General features: G+C 40.8%; 1 protein-coding gene across 1 annotated transcript in view; it reads right to left on the reverse strand.

Annotated features, from left to right (window-relative positions):
• The window catches only part of LOC131258627 (uncharacterized), a 63,827-nt gene that overhangs the window by 48,100 nt on the left and 598 nt on the right, over positions 1-15,129 (reverse strand). The window contains exon 2 of the mRNA XM_058259979.1: positions 12,404-13,015. Coding sequence (XP_058115962.1) covers positions 12,404-12,415 — 12 coding nt within the window. The 5' untranslated portion in view covers positions 12,416-13,015. The remainder of the gene's footprint in view (positions 1-12,403; positions 13,016-15,129) is intronic.

Raw genomic sequence — 15,129 nt, forward strand, 5'->3', positions numbered from 1 at the left:
GAAATTAAATCGAGACGGCGTCTTGCAACACCATAGACTGCATAAGAGAGAAGGTCACGAACACACGGCTCAGATTGCAAAGAAACCCTAGAAAGTTTTGCCTTAGTTCGCACTTACAAAACTTACGAAACGTCTGTTACAAACACGTTCGCATAAGAATCTTGGAAAGGAAATATTACTTTTGGTTGAGAAAAATTTTCAACAAGTAGGAGTTTTGTTATTCAAGCAAACGTTGACGAATTCTGTTTTATATTGTTGTTTGTAAGATGAGTCATTACGAAAAACATTACTTTTTTAAATAAATAAAAATACATCCAACGCAAAGCGCAAAGGATCTCCAACCTTTAAAATTCAATGAAAGTTTCCAGACTAAGTGTTTTACCAGAACCATTATCCAGCACATAAACGAGGATGGTCCATTCGCCCACCCTTGTTGTCTTTAAACCGGAGCCAAGGTTCGTTGCCGAGCCAATTTCCGATTTTCCAATCTACGAGATTTTTCTGAAAACAACCGATCGTTCGGGCGAAGAAGAAAACTATCTGTAACACACGGGAAGGGAAATTCATGGTGCAAGTGCATATGTGCAACCTATCTAGGGAGCCAGTATTCCCACACGGTAACCGGTCACCATTTCCCACCCCGGTCCATTTTCCGATCGATACCAGACGAGATGGTCTCTTTCGGTTGAGAACGGAAACCGGGCGAAGGCAAATGAGCCATCGGTTATGATAGAACTTTTCGTAAAAAAGGTGACTACCCTTCGGGCAAGTGGACGTCGCCGAGGTTCATGCACTGCAGAGCGTCAAACATGGTTTGCATCCCACAACCATTTCCCCCACTTTCCGCCACTACAAGAAGTGGATTGTTGTTATTTTATTTCAACCCAACCCGTTCGCTCCCATGTTTATATATATATATTTAGAATAAATCCGCACTTGCACCGATGCACATGCAGTTGCATCGAGTTGCAGACAACGTCCACTTCCACCACCTCGCAATCCCGCCCCGTAAGCGGACACCCATCGTAGTTCTCGTTTTGATCACAATAAACCCCATATCTTCGTTGGCGCATCATTTCCCAGTATCAATTCTTCCCGTCCACTAAAAGGGGATTGCTTTATGGCATATTAAACCATTCCCCTATTGCTTGCTTCCTGGGTGGATGCAAAACAGCCCAGGAAAAGTGTGATAAAATAAGTCGAAACGCTCCCTCCTTGCAGAGTGTTTACAGTAAGAACAAGAAAGGGAGAAACATGCAAGAAGTAGTAAAAGAAATTTACGGAACATTCTTGAGGTTCCATCAACATTTCAATCAAGCTTAGGTTACAGATTTAAATAGAATTGATGGGAGAATTGGATTCTCCTTAGTCTTTTAATTCCATTTGAGGTATCTTAAAGTTGTTAACGGCAAACCACAACAGGAGCTTGTCAACAACGAAAGCCGCTGTTGATTTTTCAAAAACTGCTTGGCTTCCATTTTGTTCCAACCTTTTTATCGTTACCTAATCAAACCCTTTCCATTATTAAGGAGAAAATACCTACATTGTTGCTGCCAATAGCGAAGTGATACAGTTTGCTGGAAAATTGCAATTCTAGTCATTTTTCCGTGTCAAAAGACACCAACGGTGATCGAAAGCGACCGATGTGCGGTTACCGGCAACCGGTTTTCCCACCACCACCCCCACCCACCATTCGAGGGGGAGGTTATGGAAAATCAAAGGTGGCGCTAGAGATAATAAGATGAGGTAGAAAAAGCTCCCCTCATAGGGTGAGAGAGAGGATGGGATCGACGGAATTGGCGAACAAGCTTACCCGTTCGATCCGTGCGAAAGAGCTGGAAAAGAAGCGCTTTTCACCAAACGCCAAAGGGGAACAAAATATCACATACAAAAAGAGAAAAGAGATGGTGGAAAAACAAGAAAACGGAAGGAAAAAACGTACCACCCGATGATAAAAGGAAGACAAACGAGCAAACGGTGTTGGCCTGGCTGGAAAGCGTGAATTCGTACTCACGAAGGGTAAAAACGGAAAAAGGCACGAGCCCTCAGCGTGGAGCCGGCCCTTGACGCTTGTTTCCATTCCCTGTCGCATTTGCATTATAGCCTTGGAAGTCGATGTCACAACGGGCAGCGGAGTGGAATTTATTCTTATTCGCCTGAACCACTTTGTTTGCCGCAAGTCACATCGATTCATCTACGGTCTTGCAGTCATTAGATTGTTAACTTTATAATTATTCGGTTCGATGAAGGTTAGATAACTTTCAACATTTAAATTTAACTTATTTTCCTCTTCACAGTACAAAGAAAGTATATTTAATGTATTGAGTTTTACAACTTAAAAATGGCACAAAAGGAATTTAATAAACTTCACGAATGGGCTTAAACAATTTAGGAAATTAGTTTGCTGAGTGATACATTCTACTTTCAAATGCAACCATAGCTGCATTTATATTTTTGAGAGAAGAAATACTTACTATTCAAAATTTATAATTAGAAATAATAAGTTGTAAGTATAGTTGATAAGTTGGCTAAATGATTGCTAAATTGTGTACAATCCCATTACACCAATCACGAACATTTTTGAAGAATAAAAAGATTGATAAACAACGCTAAACTGCATCAACTACTTCTAACAGTTCTATAACTTTTCGAATCATTTTCATCATCTCGTTGCCTTCTTACCGAAGCAGCTGTGTGCTACAGCATCCCGAGAAGAAGCACAATTGGCGTAGTTTATTTTTTCACCCCCACCACCACCACCACCACCACCCTGAAGTTCAACCATTTTGATTGGCAGAAACGCGGGCAGGAAGCGGTGGGATCAGGGAGCATCGGTTAGAAAATTTCTGTTCGAGGAAAATGTGCAAAATCAGGATGTGCCTCGACGACTGTGAAGCGACGGCGGAAAAGCGGAAAACCGAACCGGGGCAGCCAGAAAATGCCACCTACTCTTGGCTGAAACCAAGTTGTTGTCGTCGTCGTCGTCGTCGTCGTTGGCATCATCGGCGTCGTTTGCTAGTCGCAAAGAGAGCGCGCTGTAGTCAAAGTTGTCGTATTTTCCCCCCCCGTAGCCCGGGACAGGATTCGGGCGGAAAAATCGATATCATTTTACGTCAAATCCAGAGCCCACCGGAGCGCGCAATGATGTATCTGCACGGTTACGTGGGCCCGGTGGTGTGTGTGTGTGTGTGTGTGTGTTTGTGTGCCACAGGGTGTGCATGTACGTGTGCTTGGATGAATGAAGGAAAAACCTTGCCTAGGACTAACGTTTGAAACTGTTGCTTCCAGGTTGAGCGCCAGGTAAAAAGGAACTCGGTTCACAAAAGCCACAATTTTCTACCATTAGTTTCCACAGTTTTTTTTTCCATATCGAATCCTTTCCGTTTCCGTCTTTATATCGTTAAATTTTCAGAAAAATGCCCAATGAGGAAATGGATGGCAGTGAAGGAAAATAAAACTAATTAAGGAGAAAGTGGTCATCCTCAATGATGCTATATTTATCAAAAGCAAAGTTTTGCAAGATTCAAAAAAAGGATGTTGATGTTTAAAAGCTTTTAAAAGTGTCGATACGGTCAACTAACAAGTTTGGTATTTCCACAAACATTAATTAAATTGCGATATTCGCCAACGCAAAGCAAGTTAGGATATTTCCCAGAATTTTCCAGCGGCGAACAAACTCTGGCGGTACCATGTTTCTCCGAAATTTTGCCAAATAAAATTCTACGAAAACCGTAGCATCGATGAATACTGCCTGATGGAGAAACAATGAGCTGTGCCGAAAAATTATTCATGCTATGTTTTTGTAGATGGTCTGATTTCAGAGGAAATCTAATTTAGCGTAAAAATGCGCGCAGATTCCAAGAAGCGAATTATTTTTGAGTTAAAAGTTTCACATTCTAACGCTAATTATAAGGAGCGTTATGTTTTGCAAAAGCCGGGAGCTAACGTGTATGCTTTTTACACACCAATTAATACAAATACTTCAATTCAAAAACCACCTTTTGTGGAATTTCCAAATAAATTTCCCAAAAGCTACTTTCACAATCCTGCAACAAATCGATTGCATTAAAATATTAAAGCAATTTGGGAAAAAGTTTAGCTACTTCAGCTACCATTTGCCCTAGTCCTTGCGCGTGGTGGTAATCGTTTTTATGCTCGTTTCCCTCGCAGGAGCCAAGTCAAAGGAAAAAAAAAGTCGAATAAAAGGCGCTGGAATGGATGGCGCTTTTCTTACCGGGTTGAGTACTTTTTTTTTTGTTTTTCACCTCAACGAAACGAACGATTCCCAAAACTTTGCCCGTTTATCATTAACCAGCCAACGACGAGGAGCGACAAACAACGCCCGGGAAGCAAAAGAGAGAGAGAGAAAGAGAAAGACAGAGAGAGAGACACAGACACACACACAAACACACACATCCAGTTGGAAAAGGAGAGCGTTTTTGCGAGCAAATATCACAAAAATGGGGGAAAAAAAAGGAAGACGACTAAGCTGGCAAACAACCATAACACAAAAACGGTAAAATGCTGAGGGAAAATGGGAGCATCCGTTCAAGTTCTGCACACACCCAACATAACCGACTTCATCCCTTGGTAGGGGAGGGTGCGAGGGTGCGGGTGGAGCTATGTATGGAAAAGTGCGCTTGTGCTCCTTTCTATCAGTGTGCTTTATTTTTGAGCTTTTTCATACATTTATTTGTATTATTTCTTCTCAATGTCAAACATGTTATCATCGTATTAGATTTAAAAACATCAAGTTTAAAAAGTACTTACTCAGTTAATGATTTAAATAAAGAAAGAACAAAACTAAAATTCAACATCATATAACCAATCAAAAACTATTAAATTCTCTTCAACAAACTAGCACAAGTTAGTAGTTTGCTCCAACTTCTAATAACTCACATTGTTACAAAGTCGTAAATCAATAATTCAAAGCCAAACTATCTCGCGCAGCACCAATTGCTTCAATATGGTTTTGTTTTTCCCATTCGTTCTCTGCGACAAACAATAAAACGTCCGGAAAAGTGTATCATCGTTGGTTTTGCAATGGCCGAAAGGCTTGAAAGCCCATCTTAACGAGCGACGACGATTGTTTGACGGTCGTTTTGCGGAAAAGCGGTTTAATGGGCACAATTTTCACGTCCATAAACTCGCCACTGCATGTTCGAAACAAAACAAAAAAAAATGGAATCATGAACGAGGGTAATCAATGCACCAGAGGTTCATCAAAAGTGTGTATATTTTATGAATTCCCCCGGTGAACGTTTAACAACTGCCAAAGAATAGTTTATAATAAACATTAATCGATAGAAAGTAACTTCTTGCGTGCATGTCTCCTCTAATGCTGCGTGATTTCCCACCATTTTAGTGCACTTTAACGTTTGCGTTATTGATTTTCCTATATCCAAGATTTCCCGCGGGGATAATGCAGGCACCATTCGGGAAAGGTGCATTAAATTCCCGGAACTTCCATTGAAACTTTTTATCCAATCGGGAGAAAATAAAATGAACATTTTTAATATGAAAAAGAAAGATAGGGGTCCCGCAACAACCTCAAATATTAATGCCTGTGAATCGGAACTTGTTCACGTTGGAATCCACAACACGGATCCACTGTTTGTGCCCTCTCCCTCTCTCTCTCTATATCTTTCTCTCGCATTCGAAAAGGAAGCAAACGTATCCTTATTCCGTCCCAACGGAGAGTTTGTTGTACGACGTGGTGGTGTGTGCGCGTTGCATCGCTCTCTGTGTTGGTGTGTAGTTATGGGCACGAAAAGCGGAAGTTATCGGCGGGCCCGGGGTCGAATGGGAATTGAAATTCCACCAGGGCCAGCCGCCACCTTGAGCCCACCACACAAAGGCAAAACGGGCGCAGAATCTAAAGTTTTCCCCCTGGTTCGGTTGCCTCTCGCTCCCACTCGCATCTTGCGGTTTTCTGTCCCGCTTTGGCCGGGGTATCCTTGCCTGCAAAAACCCTAATCCGTTCGGGAATGTTAATGCTGGCCTTTCTTTCATGCACCGTCCGGTTTTTTTTCCTCTATTTGTTTGATTTCGCTCTGGCATTTTCCGTGCAAATTAAGCACGTTCACTTTTCCCACATACCTTTTTTACTATCATAATCGATTAAATAACAAATCACATTCTTATATGCGTTTCGCTGTACAAAACTTTCACTTTTTAATGTTAAATCTTTTTCAATTGTTGAATTTTTTATTTGTATAAATTTATTTGCCTTAAATTGTATTTAACAGGCAATAAAAGATAGAATATATTTAACCCAAACAAGAAGACAAAAATTAATATAGAGTGAAACAACAACAAGACAACATTAAAACTGACATATTTCGTCACATGGTACAGTTGAAAGAGAAAAAGAGAGAGGGAAAACGAATCCAATCCTGCACGCGTATGCAGTGGGAAAATCTAGCACATGCTGGAAAACCAATTTACCACACGAATGCCAATGGACTTCGGTGGAATCAGACACGCGTCGGCCAACAACTGCACTTATCTTTGCCGCCCGCTTCCTTCCTTTGTTAGCGCACGGAAGATAAGACATGAGGCACACACCAGCAACAGAGAAAACGCCATAGATTTGATTATTCTTTAGCATAATCTTTCCCCGTGTATGGCTTCAAGGCGAGCGGTTTTTATTTCACTCGAATGAAATTGAAATTGAACGAACAAACACAGTCGAGTGACAGGGGGGACTTGACTGCAGGAGGCGACAACTATATGACACCGGACCGTGGTGCGACCTTCGAAGGGGCTCGTAACCCTTCCGGAGGTTTCGAGGGATGTTTGCCTTGTGCGAGACGCCGTGGAACGTCTGTGCGTTTGTGAGGTGGCAGTGAACGACCAGCGTGTGGAGTTTAAGAAACCTCCTAATACCCACGGACCGTCATCATTATCGTAGTCGACATAAAATGGGTCCTCTACCAGCATCAATTTATGATTTTACTCGCCGTTCCGACCTCGAGCCCATGTGTGTGCTGCTGCACACGCGTACAATTACCACCACCACCATCATCATCGTCGTCATCATCATCGTCATCTTCTTCGTCGTCGGCTCATTGTTAAACACTCTCGGTTCGAGAGTGGGCTCTTCATTCGACGCGTTCGACACCATGAAGAATGTGGGATTTATTTTGCTTCAAACTCTACTTCAATCCCCTAACGAACCAATACGGAAACCACCCGCAGCTTCACCGTCAATGGGAAGAAGTTTGCGCAGGCTGCATCAATTTCGCCTTTTTCTTTTTCCTTTCAACATACGATATCACAAATGAGGGAGTGGTAAAACACAGTCAAACTTAAGCTACCAACCGAGATCATGCAGGGGAATAGAAAAATAAACCGTTTGGAGACATAATTAAAACAAACACCATACTACCCACCACGAACGCCACTTCGGGAACTGTCAACCGGCGAATACAAGTGGGCGAATATAAACGAAAAAACAATGTCATCATTTGGTGTGTTTGCGAAAGAAATCCCCTCAAACGGTCAAGTAGTATCAGCGCGAAAAAATTATATATTGATATTTGTTTAGTTATTTTGTGCTGATTATTGACCACCCTCCTGATCTTGCCTCCTTGACATTTGCGCTGGAGCAAAGGAAAGACGAAGAAAGTGGATCGATCGAAGCTGCAGCGAAGCATTGAAACTAGTGTTGGGTCATATGAATCTTTCGACGAGATTCATTCACATGAATCTTTTACGGAAGATTCATTCAGAATCATTCATGAATCTCTCGGGATTCATGAATCTCTCGGGATTCATGAATCTCTCGGGACTCATGAATCTCTTGGGATTCATGAATCTCTCGGGATTCATGAATCTCTTGGGATTCATGAATCTCTCGGGATTCATGAATCTCTCGGGATTCATGAATCTCTTGGGATTCATGAATCTCTTGGGATTCATGAATCTTTCGGGATTCATGAATCTTTCGGGATTCATGAATCTTCAGATTCATGAATCTTCAGATTCATGAATCTTCATGAATCTTCATTGAGAGATTCATGAATCTTCGTTGATTAATGAATCCTTAGGGATAGGAATCTTTAGGGAACAAACTAAAACAGACAACGACGATGCTTTGCCCCACCGTAGGAGGTACAGTCTGACAAGAAAGTATCCGTACAGTCATCAATTTTAACTTCAAGCCTTGTTATCTCAGCGACTACGTGACCTAGGACAACCATTTAAACGACATATCGTAGATAAACTTCTACTATATCCAATGAGGTCTTAACATTTCGAAAAAGTTACTTGTAGGTCACTTTGTTTTATAGAAACCATAAAAAAGGCTCAAAATCGATGACAAAAGTATCCGTACATGATGAGTATTGATGATGTACCATCGGTACCTGATGTGCCAATATGTTACAATCAATGCCACTTGCCTCAATAATGCCCAGCAAGTGCCAAGGCATCATTTTTTTTTTCGAAAGATGCTGGAAATTTGACCCGATTTCTATAATGTTTCTAAAGGGGTCTACTAAGATCAAGATAATGTCCCGTTCATGGTAAATCTAGGCGTCTTTCGACAAATGTTGTACAGAGATCGATTCCGTAGACTTTGGGAGTATCGTCAACACTTGTACGGTCTCATAAAGTGGTAATTCTTGGACAATACATGGTCTATTCTTGGGATCGTTATTTTACTCAGAGAGCATATTATTGAACATTTAAAGTTTAACCTAGCCCTGGCTTGTCCAAGTGACAAAATGGGCGAAGTATACTATGTCCCACAGATGATTCATATTTAATTCAATATTTCCAGTTCGATTAATGGTCTTAATGGAACACCATAACACAAACTCTCAACTACTGTGTTTTATAGTTGGAACAACGTTGCTCGTAATGATGGTTGAGTTCGACGTCTGGTGTCTATTGTTATTCGATTTTTGGCCAAAATTGCTTAATTTTGTCTGTATATAGTGTATAAAACATTGAGCCTACACGCCAATGGCATCAAAATACAGCGATTTGCAAATCCCCAGTCTTTCTTATTCTTTCCTAGGAAATGAAAAGTTTGCAACTTACAATAATGCAATGTAATTGTTATTTACAAAAAACCTTCTTAAGAGTTGAAATCCAAATCATATGATTGATGCACTAGACACTTCGTTCGTCATGTTTGAGGACTCGAAGTATGAAGTACTTAATAGCTTTTCGAGCAATCACCCTCCCATAGCGATTGAGTAACCACGAAAGGTGTCTGTTTGCGGGGTTTAGTCTAGTTGCATCCTGGTTAATTCGACAAATTATAAGTTCCTGAGACTTAGCATGAGATTTTTCACAGGGTTCATAAACTTGCCAAGTTAGGTTCCCTTTACATCACAAGAAAAAGATAGCTCTCTATCGGTTGCAGCTGTTTGCCTAGTTTCACCGGCCATTTCACGTTAAAATATAAAAATAGAAGATATAAAATTGTTGCCGCCATACTTTTAGACACTTGATAACTCTAAATAATGACTAGGCTGATATTTTGACTACTAGAACCTCACCAAACCGGTGTTTTTGGTCAAGAAAGTCGGGTGTACGAATACTTTTTTGTCATCGATTTTGAGCCTTTTTTTGGGTTTCTATAGAACAAAGTGACCTACAAGTAACTTTTTCGAAATGTTAAGACCTCATTGGATAGAATAGAAGTTTATCTACGAGATGTCGTTTAAATGATTGTCCTAGGTCACGTAGTCGCTGAGATAACTAGGCTTGAAGTTGAAATTGGTGACTGTACGGATACTTTCTTGTCAGACTGTATATATTTTCCCATCATCTCCTATTTTAATGTAGTGGTTGCGGTTGACAAAAATTCAAATTTTTTGCATGCATATATTCATGTAGTTACGATTACCGAAGAATGCACTTGGAACGCATGATCGATTCGCTTAGCAAGAACGCATACTCGAAACGCATACTCCAGACGTTATATATAATAATATATATATTTGATAATATATTTTTACTATTAATTATACATATTATTTATAGACATGTTAACCGTTACCCGTTCAACCTCCTACCTGGGTAGTTTTTGGATTTATGTTTTTAAATAACTCTGGATTGGATTGGCGTATCGGCATGAAACTTTTAGAATGCCTAGAAAAACTCACTTTCTATCGTTTTACTAAATAAAAAAATTCAAGGAATTTAAATAATTTTTATTCGAGTTTTTCGGTTGATACCCCTCAAACGTTCAACCGGACTACCCGGGTAGTCCATACATTTTGTATGGGAGATTCTGTTTTCCTGTACTTCAGACCAAATAACTTTTTATCTAGACGTCGGGAAGATTCGAAATTTTAAGTTTGGTAAATTAGCTCGCGAAAAACGCGACGTCGCTTTAGCTCTTGTCAAATGTCAATTCAAAACGTAAACAAACCGACAACTGGACAAAATGTAGACAAACCGAAACACAAACGCGAACAAAACGAGCAATATTCTCCACGAAACATCGGAGTTTTTGTTTTACTACTTATTTCTACTCTTCTGAAATGTAGTTCAGTTATAAAACTCCGTTTTAATTGATATTCTTACCAACGTTTTTCCGGTGCCGAAACGAAAACCAACTGGCCGGTTGACAGAAATTTAATTTTTTACTGCTATCATGTAGTTCCAGCAAGAGTCCCAGCAATCGGCCATGGAAAAACTTGCTGTTACTACATGACAGCTGCAAAAAATTCGAATTTTTGTCAACCGGGTGCACTTCATTAAAATAGGAGATGATGGGAAAATATATACCTCCTACGGTGGGGCAAAACATCGTCGTTGTCTGTTTTAGTTTGTTTTCTCAGTGAATTTCTTTTGCGCCAAACTAACCAAGGTTGAATGAAATACGTAACTAAACAAATGTGTCAAAATTCAACAAACTTTTTGGGCCGAATTTGTGCTCAAATGTAATATATATTTCCCAAAACTCCCCTACCTCTATCGCGCTTTGCTGTTCCCTAAAGATTCCTATCCCTAAGGATTCATTAATCAATGAAGATTCATTAGTCAATGAAGATTCATTAGTACCGAGAGATTCATGAATCCCGAGAGATTCATGAATCCCGAGAGATTCATGAATCCTGAGTGATTCATGAATCCTGAGAGATTCATGAATCCTGAGAGATTCATGAATCCTGAGAGATTCATGAATCCCGAGGGATTCATGAATCCCGAGAGATTCATGAATCCCGAAAGATTCATGAATCTTCATGAATCCCGAGAGATTCATGAATCTTCATGAATCCCCAAAGATTCATGAATCTTTCGTTCAGCGATTCAGATTCATTAATTTTGTTGAAAGATTCATTCAGATTCATGAATCTGAATCTGAAATACACAACTCTAATCTAAACCCAAAATTACACCAATCGTAAAATCATCAAATTCATCGCACCGGTTCACCGAAAAGCCACGGATTGAAACAGGTTATGCAATAATCTCACCAAAAACTCGGGAGTTCCAATCTTTTTAACACGGCCATTCCGCTCCCCTGGACCGTTGCTCCGACCGGCCAACCTAATGCTCGAACCCCCGAAGCGGAGTAAATGGTTTCACTCATTAGAGAAGTGCAGTGTCAAAGTGATAAGGCGCATGCAAACACCATTATCGCTCGACTCGGTGGAAAAGGGAAAAGGGGGGGCAAGGCAGACAATGTTCGGGCAGGCGACGCAACGGAGAGGGATGAAAAATTGCGACGTGAAGAAAACAATGGCTAGAGGGGGGTAGCAGCGCATATAATGATAAAGGAAAACATGTCAACCGGATGATGGTGTGCTGCCGAGGGATTTGAAACCATTTCAAGTAATGTTTCGGTTTCGTATCACGTGCTGAACACGGGCCGATGTGGGATAATCGTTATTATGTACGTCTTTTATCCACTAGATAAGCATAGGATAGAAAGTGACGATTAATAATAACGATAAGCCCAGATGTGGCTTAAAAATGTTTGGAAAATATGGTGCAAGAAAAGAAGTAAAGAATAGACTAAAATGTACCATAATCCTTCATGTACAAGATAATGTTTCATTTGACATATGTCGTAAAAGTTTTGACATGTTTTTTTCACTTCTTGTTTTTGACATATTTTGATTTAACTTTATTCAAGGGTAAATTTAAATTGTTGTTATTAACGAACTTAATATTTGTGAAAAGATATTAACAATTCTCTCACAGGATATTTGTTTTGCAACTTCGCGAAAAACGTTTTTCACCCCTCTAGTCTCCCTCCCTCCCCCGGCGGTAATACCCCTTTTGTGCACAATAATAACGCTACCATTTCCCGACCCGACCGACTATTGTATGCTGGATTATGGGCAAAGAAGAAGCTAGCGGGGTTTGCAAGGCCTCGTTGGGAACGCAACACCCCGTTCTTCGAAATGTCAAAGCTGTCATTTAAACAACTCACCCTGATATCCATAATCGGGCTGCTGCTGCTGCTGCTGCTACTTGTGATGATGTTGCTCGGCGGGTCGGCTTCAATATTGATATTATTATTTCCACCTGAGCGAACGCAACTTGCCGCTTCCGCCGCTTTTTTTGTTGTTGATGTTTCCTCTCGTTGACGACGGGAATTGTTGATGTTGATGGTGTTTTTCCGAACTCGATTTTTGTTTTTCTTTTCACTTGTTTTTTTTTTGCTTTTGCTCTCAACGAGTCTTCCGGACCTCAGAGAGAAACTCGATACGAAAAACAAAAAAAACCCCAAAACCAAGCAACCCGTGAGAAACGGAGGAGAACGGGCAGCGGGGAAGTGCGAATGAAACGGGATGAGACAATCGGCCCCGCGACTTCCGATTTCCTTTATCCTGGTGGGGAGATTTTAATCACTTCACTTTTTTTTGTGTTGTATTATTTTATTCCGCGACAAACTCACTTCACTCACTCACTCACTTACTCACTGTTTCTAACACATTTTCCGGCCGCGTATGATTGGTTTTCCACGCCAGCATGATTATTTGCGCCGAATGATGAGCCGTCGTGAGTGATTTGCATTGCCAGTGCGTGACAAAGTGTTTCGCTAATTAGGAAGTGAAGGTTGTTTAAACAAATGGTGATAGGAAGCAAAAGAAACATATTCGGGAACGAGGCGCATATTCTTCCTCGCGACGGAGGGATGCTGCGCTGCTATCTCTTTCTTTACGCGCGTGCTCGCTCGCAGCACATTTTCACTGGTTTCTTTTTCTTCTTTAACCTATTTTCTCCCTATCTCTCTCTCTCTCTCGCTCGCGCTCATCCTCTTCACGTTAATGTAACACCATCTTGCTCGCGCACACAATCGGTTTTAGGGGTGTTTTTCTTTATGCTGTTTACCGCATTTAACGTGCCACAGAGTGCACAACATGAAAGTAAAACGGTTAAAGGAGAAACAAGAGAAGACAAAATCCTGCTGAAAACAAAACACTTTGCGGACGGATCAAGACGTTCTTTAACGAGTCGAATAGGGTAATTAGAGGAAGCTGACAGACTGGGAATGACGAGCCACCGCTTCTCATGCTAATTGCAATAATGCATTTTTACTAAAGTCGCCACCGTCTATGGCTTTCAACCAGACGTCTCATTCTCGCACACTAACGATGATGGCGGCCTCAAATTAATGATGCCCTGTATTACGAACTTATAAGAAGCCATACATTTCCTGACCGGCAGGCCGATTAGCTTAGCACAGCACACATACACAGGCATTGGCACACGCGAAGAACTATGTTTTTCTTGACAAAATTTCCGTCCTGTCATTCACGATGTCGAACGATATGTTACTTCCTCTTCATAAGAACACAATTCTATTGAACACTAAACCATATTGCACTTTAATACCTTTAATATTCCCTCTGCACAAACGATTAATTAAACGAAATTGGAATGTGGAAGGTGTGCAAAAACTGATTGCATTATCTGATTGGTCGCCCTTAGTTTATTTGTTATTGCATTAAAATGTTAAACAAAAAACTTATGAAACGTATCACTACCGTGGATTCAATAATAAGACACGGCAATGGCTGGACTGTTGGACTCTTATTTTTAAGTGACCGACCATGGTCACGGACAGGAAGGATGAAAAAAACAAGTTTCCGAAACAACCAACAGCACACAACCTTGCAAGAACTGGATGATGTTTTGTTTTATTTGAGTCGCCTTTCTTCTCAATTCTTTTCGACCCGTTTTTGAATGTCTTATTATAGCCACACAACATTTTCCTGTTTCTCTTCGCGTGCATTTACTTTTTTTTTAGCGTTTTCTGTTTGCTTCGGCAGGTAAATCGAACTTTTTGTTTTGCTTACTCGGTGCACAAATTCTCATTGAAGAAGCAAAAAAAACTGGATACACCCATCCAAGCACATCAGGTATAGTTTAATAGCGGAAGAGGGTGGGGGTTGTTTTTGGACGAACGTTACCGAGGCAACGAGCGGAAAAAAATACGCTACGATGGGGTGTTGTTCCGGCTGTGCGTACAAGCAAGTGTGCGTGTGTGCGGGTGTGTGTGTGTGTGCGCGCGCGTTTCAATGAATACTTAACGAGCCCCACGATTCACAGCAAAGTGGGGTAGGGGGTACATGGTGAACAATGTATGCAACTCCCACCCCAACCAAACCCTTTCCAGCCCCTGCTACTCTTCTTCCGATGCGAGCTGATACAAACTTGCCCCTTGAGCAAAACGATCCCAAGACAAGACGCGCCAAAAACGAGTTTTATTCGATTAAAATAACAACTAACGACACATAAGTAACCTTCGACGAGGACGTACAAAGAAACTGTCACTTTTCAAGTCTCCGCAAATTTTATCTCACCCTTCGCATATCGCGGTTATCACTTTGCAGCGAACATTCAATATCATTCACATTTGACAGATCGACGTTCTTGTGCTGAGGTGATTGGTAATTAGAATTTCAAATACCCGAAGGAAACTTTAGTAAAACTTTTGCTTCCCATCCCCAATCATCGTGTCGTGGAAGTGCTGAGCGAGTGAGAAAAGAAGACAACCAAGAACATGGCGTGCAAAAAAAAACTTGAAATAAATCGCTCGCATTCATTTGCCAATACTACCACATTTTGAGTACAATTTTTCGATGAAAAGAGTCACATTAAATTACACCAATAGTACCAAAAATGTTAAATATGCTTTTTCGTAATTGC

This window comes from Anopheles coustani, chromosome 3, assembly GCF_943734705.1.
Source record: "Anopheles coustani chromosome 3, idAnoCousDA_361_x.2, whole genome shotgun sequence".
NCBI classification, from domain to species: Eukaryota; Metazoa; Arthropoda; class Insecta; order Diptera; family Culicidae; genus Anopheles; species Anopheles coustani.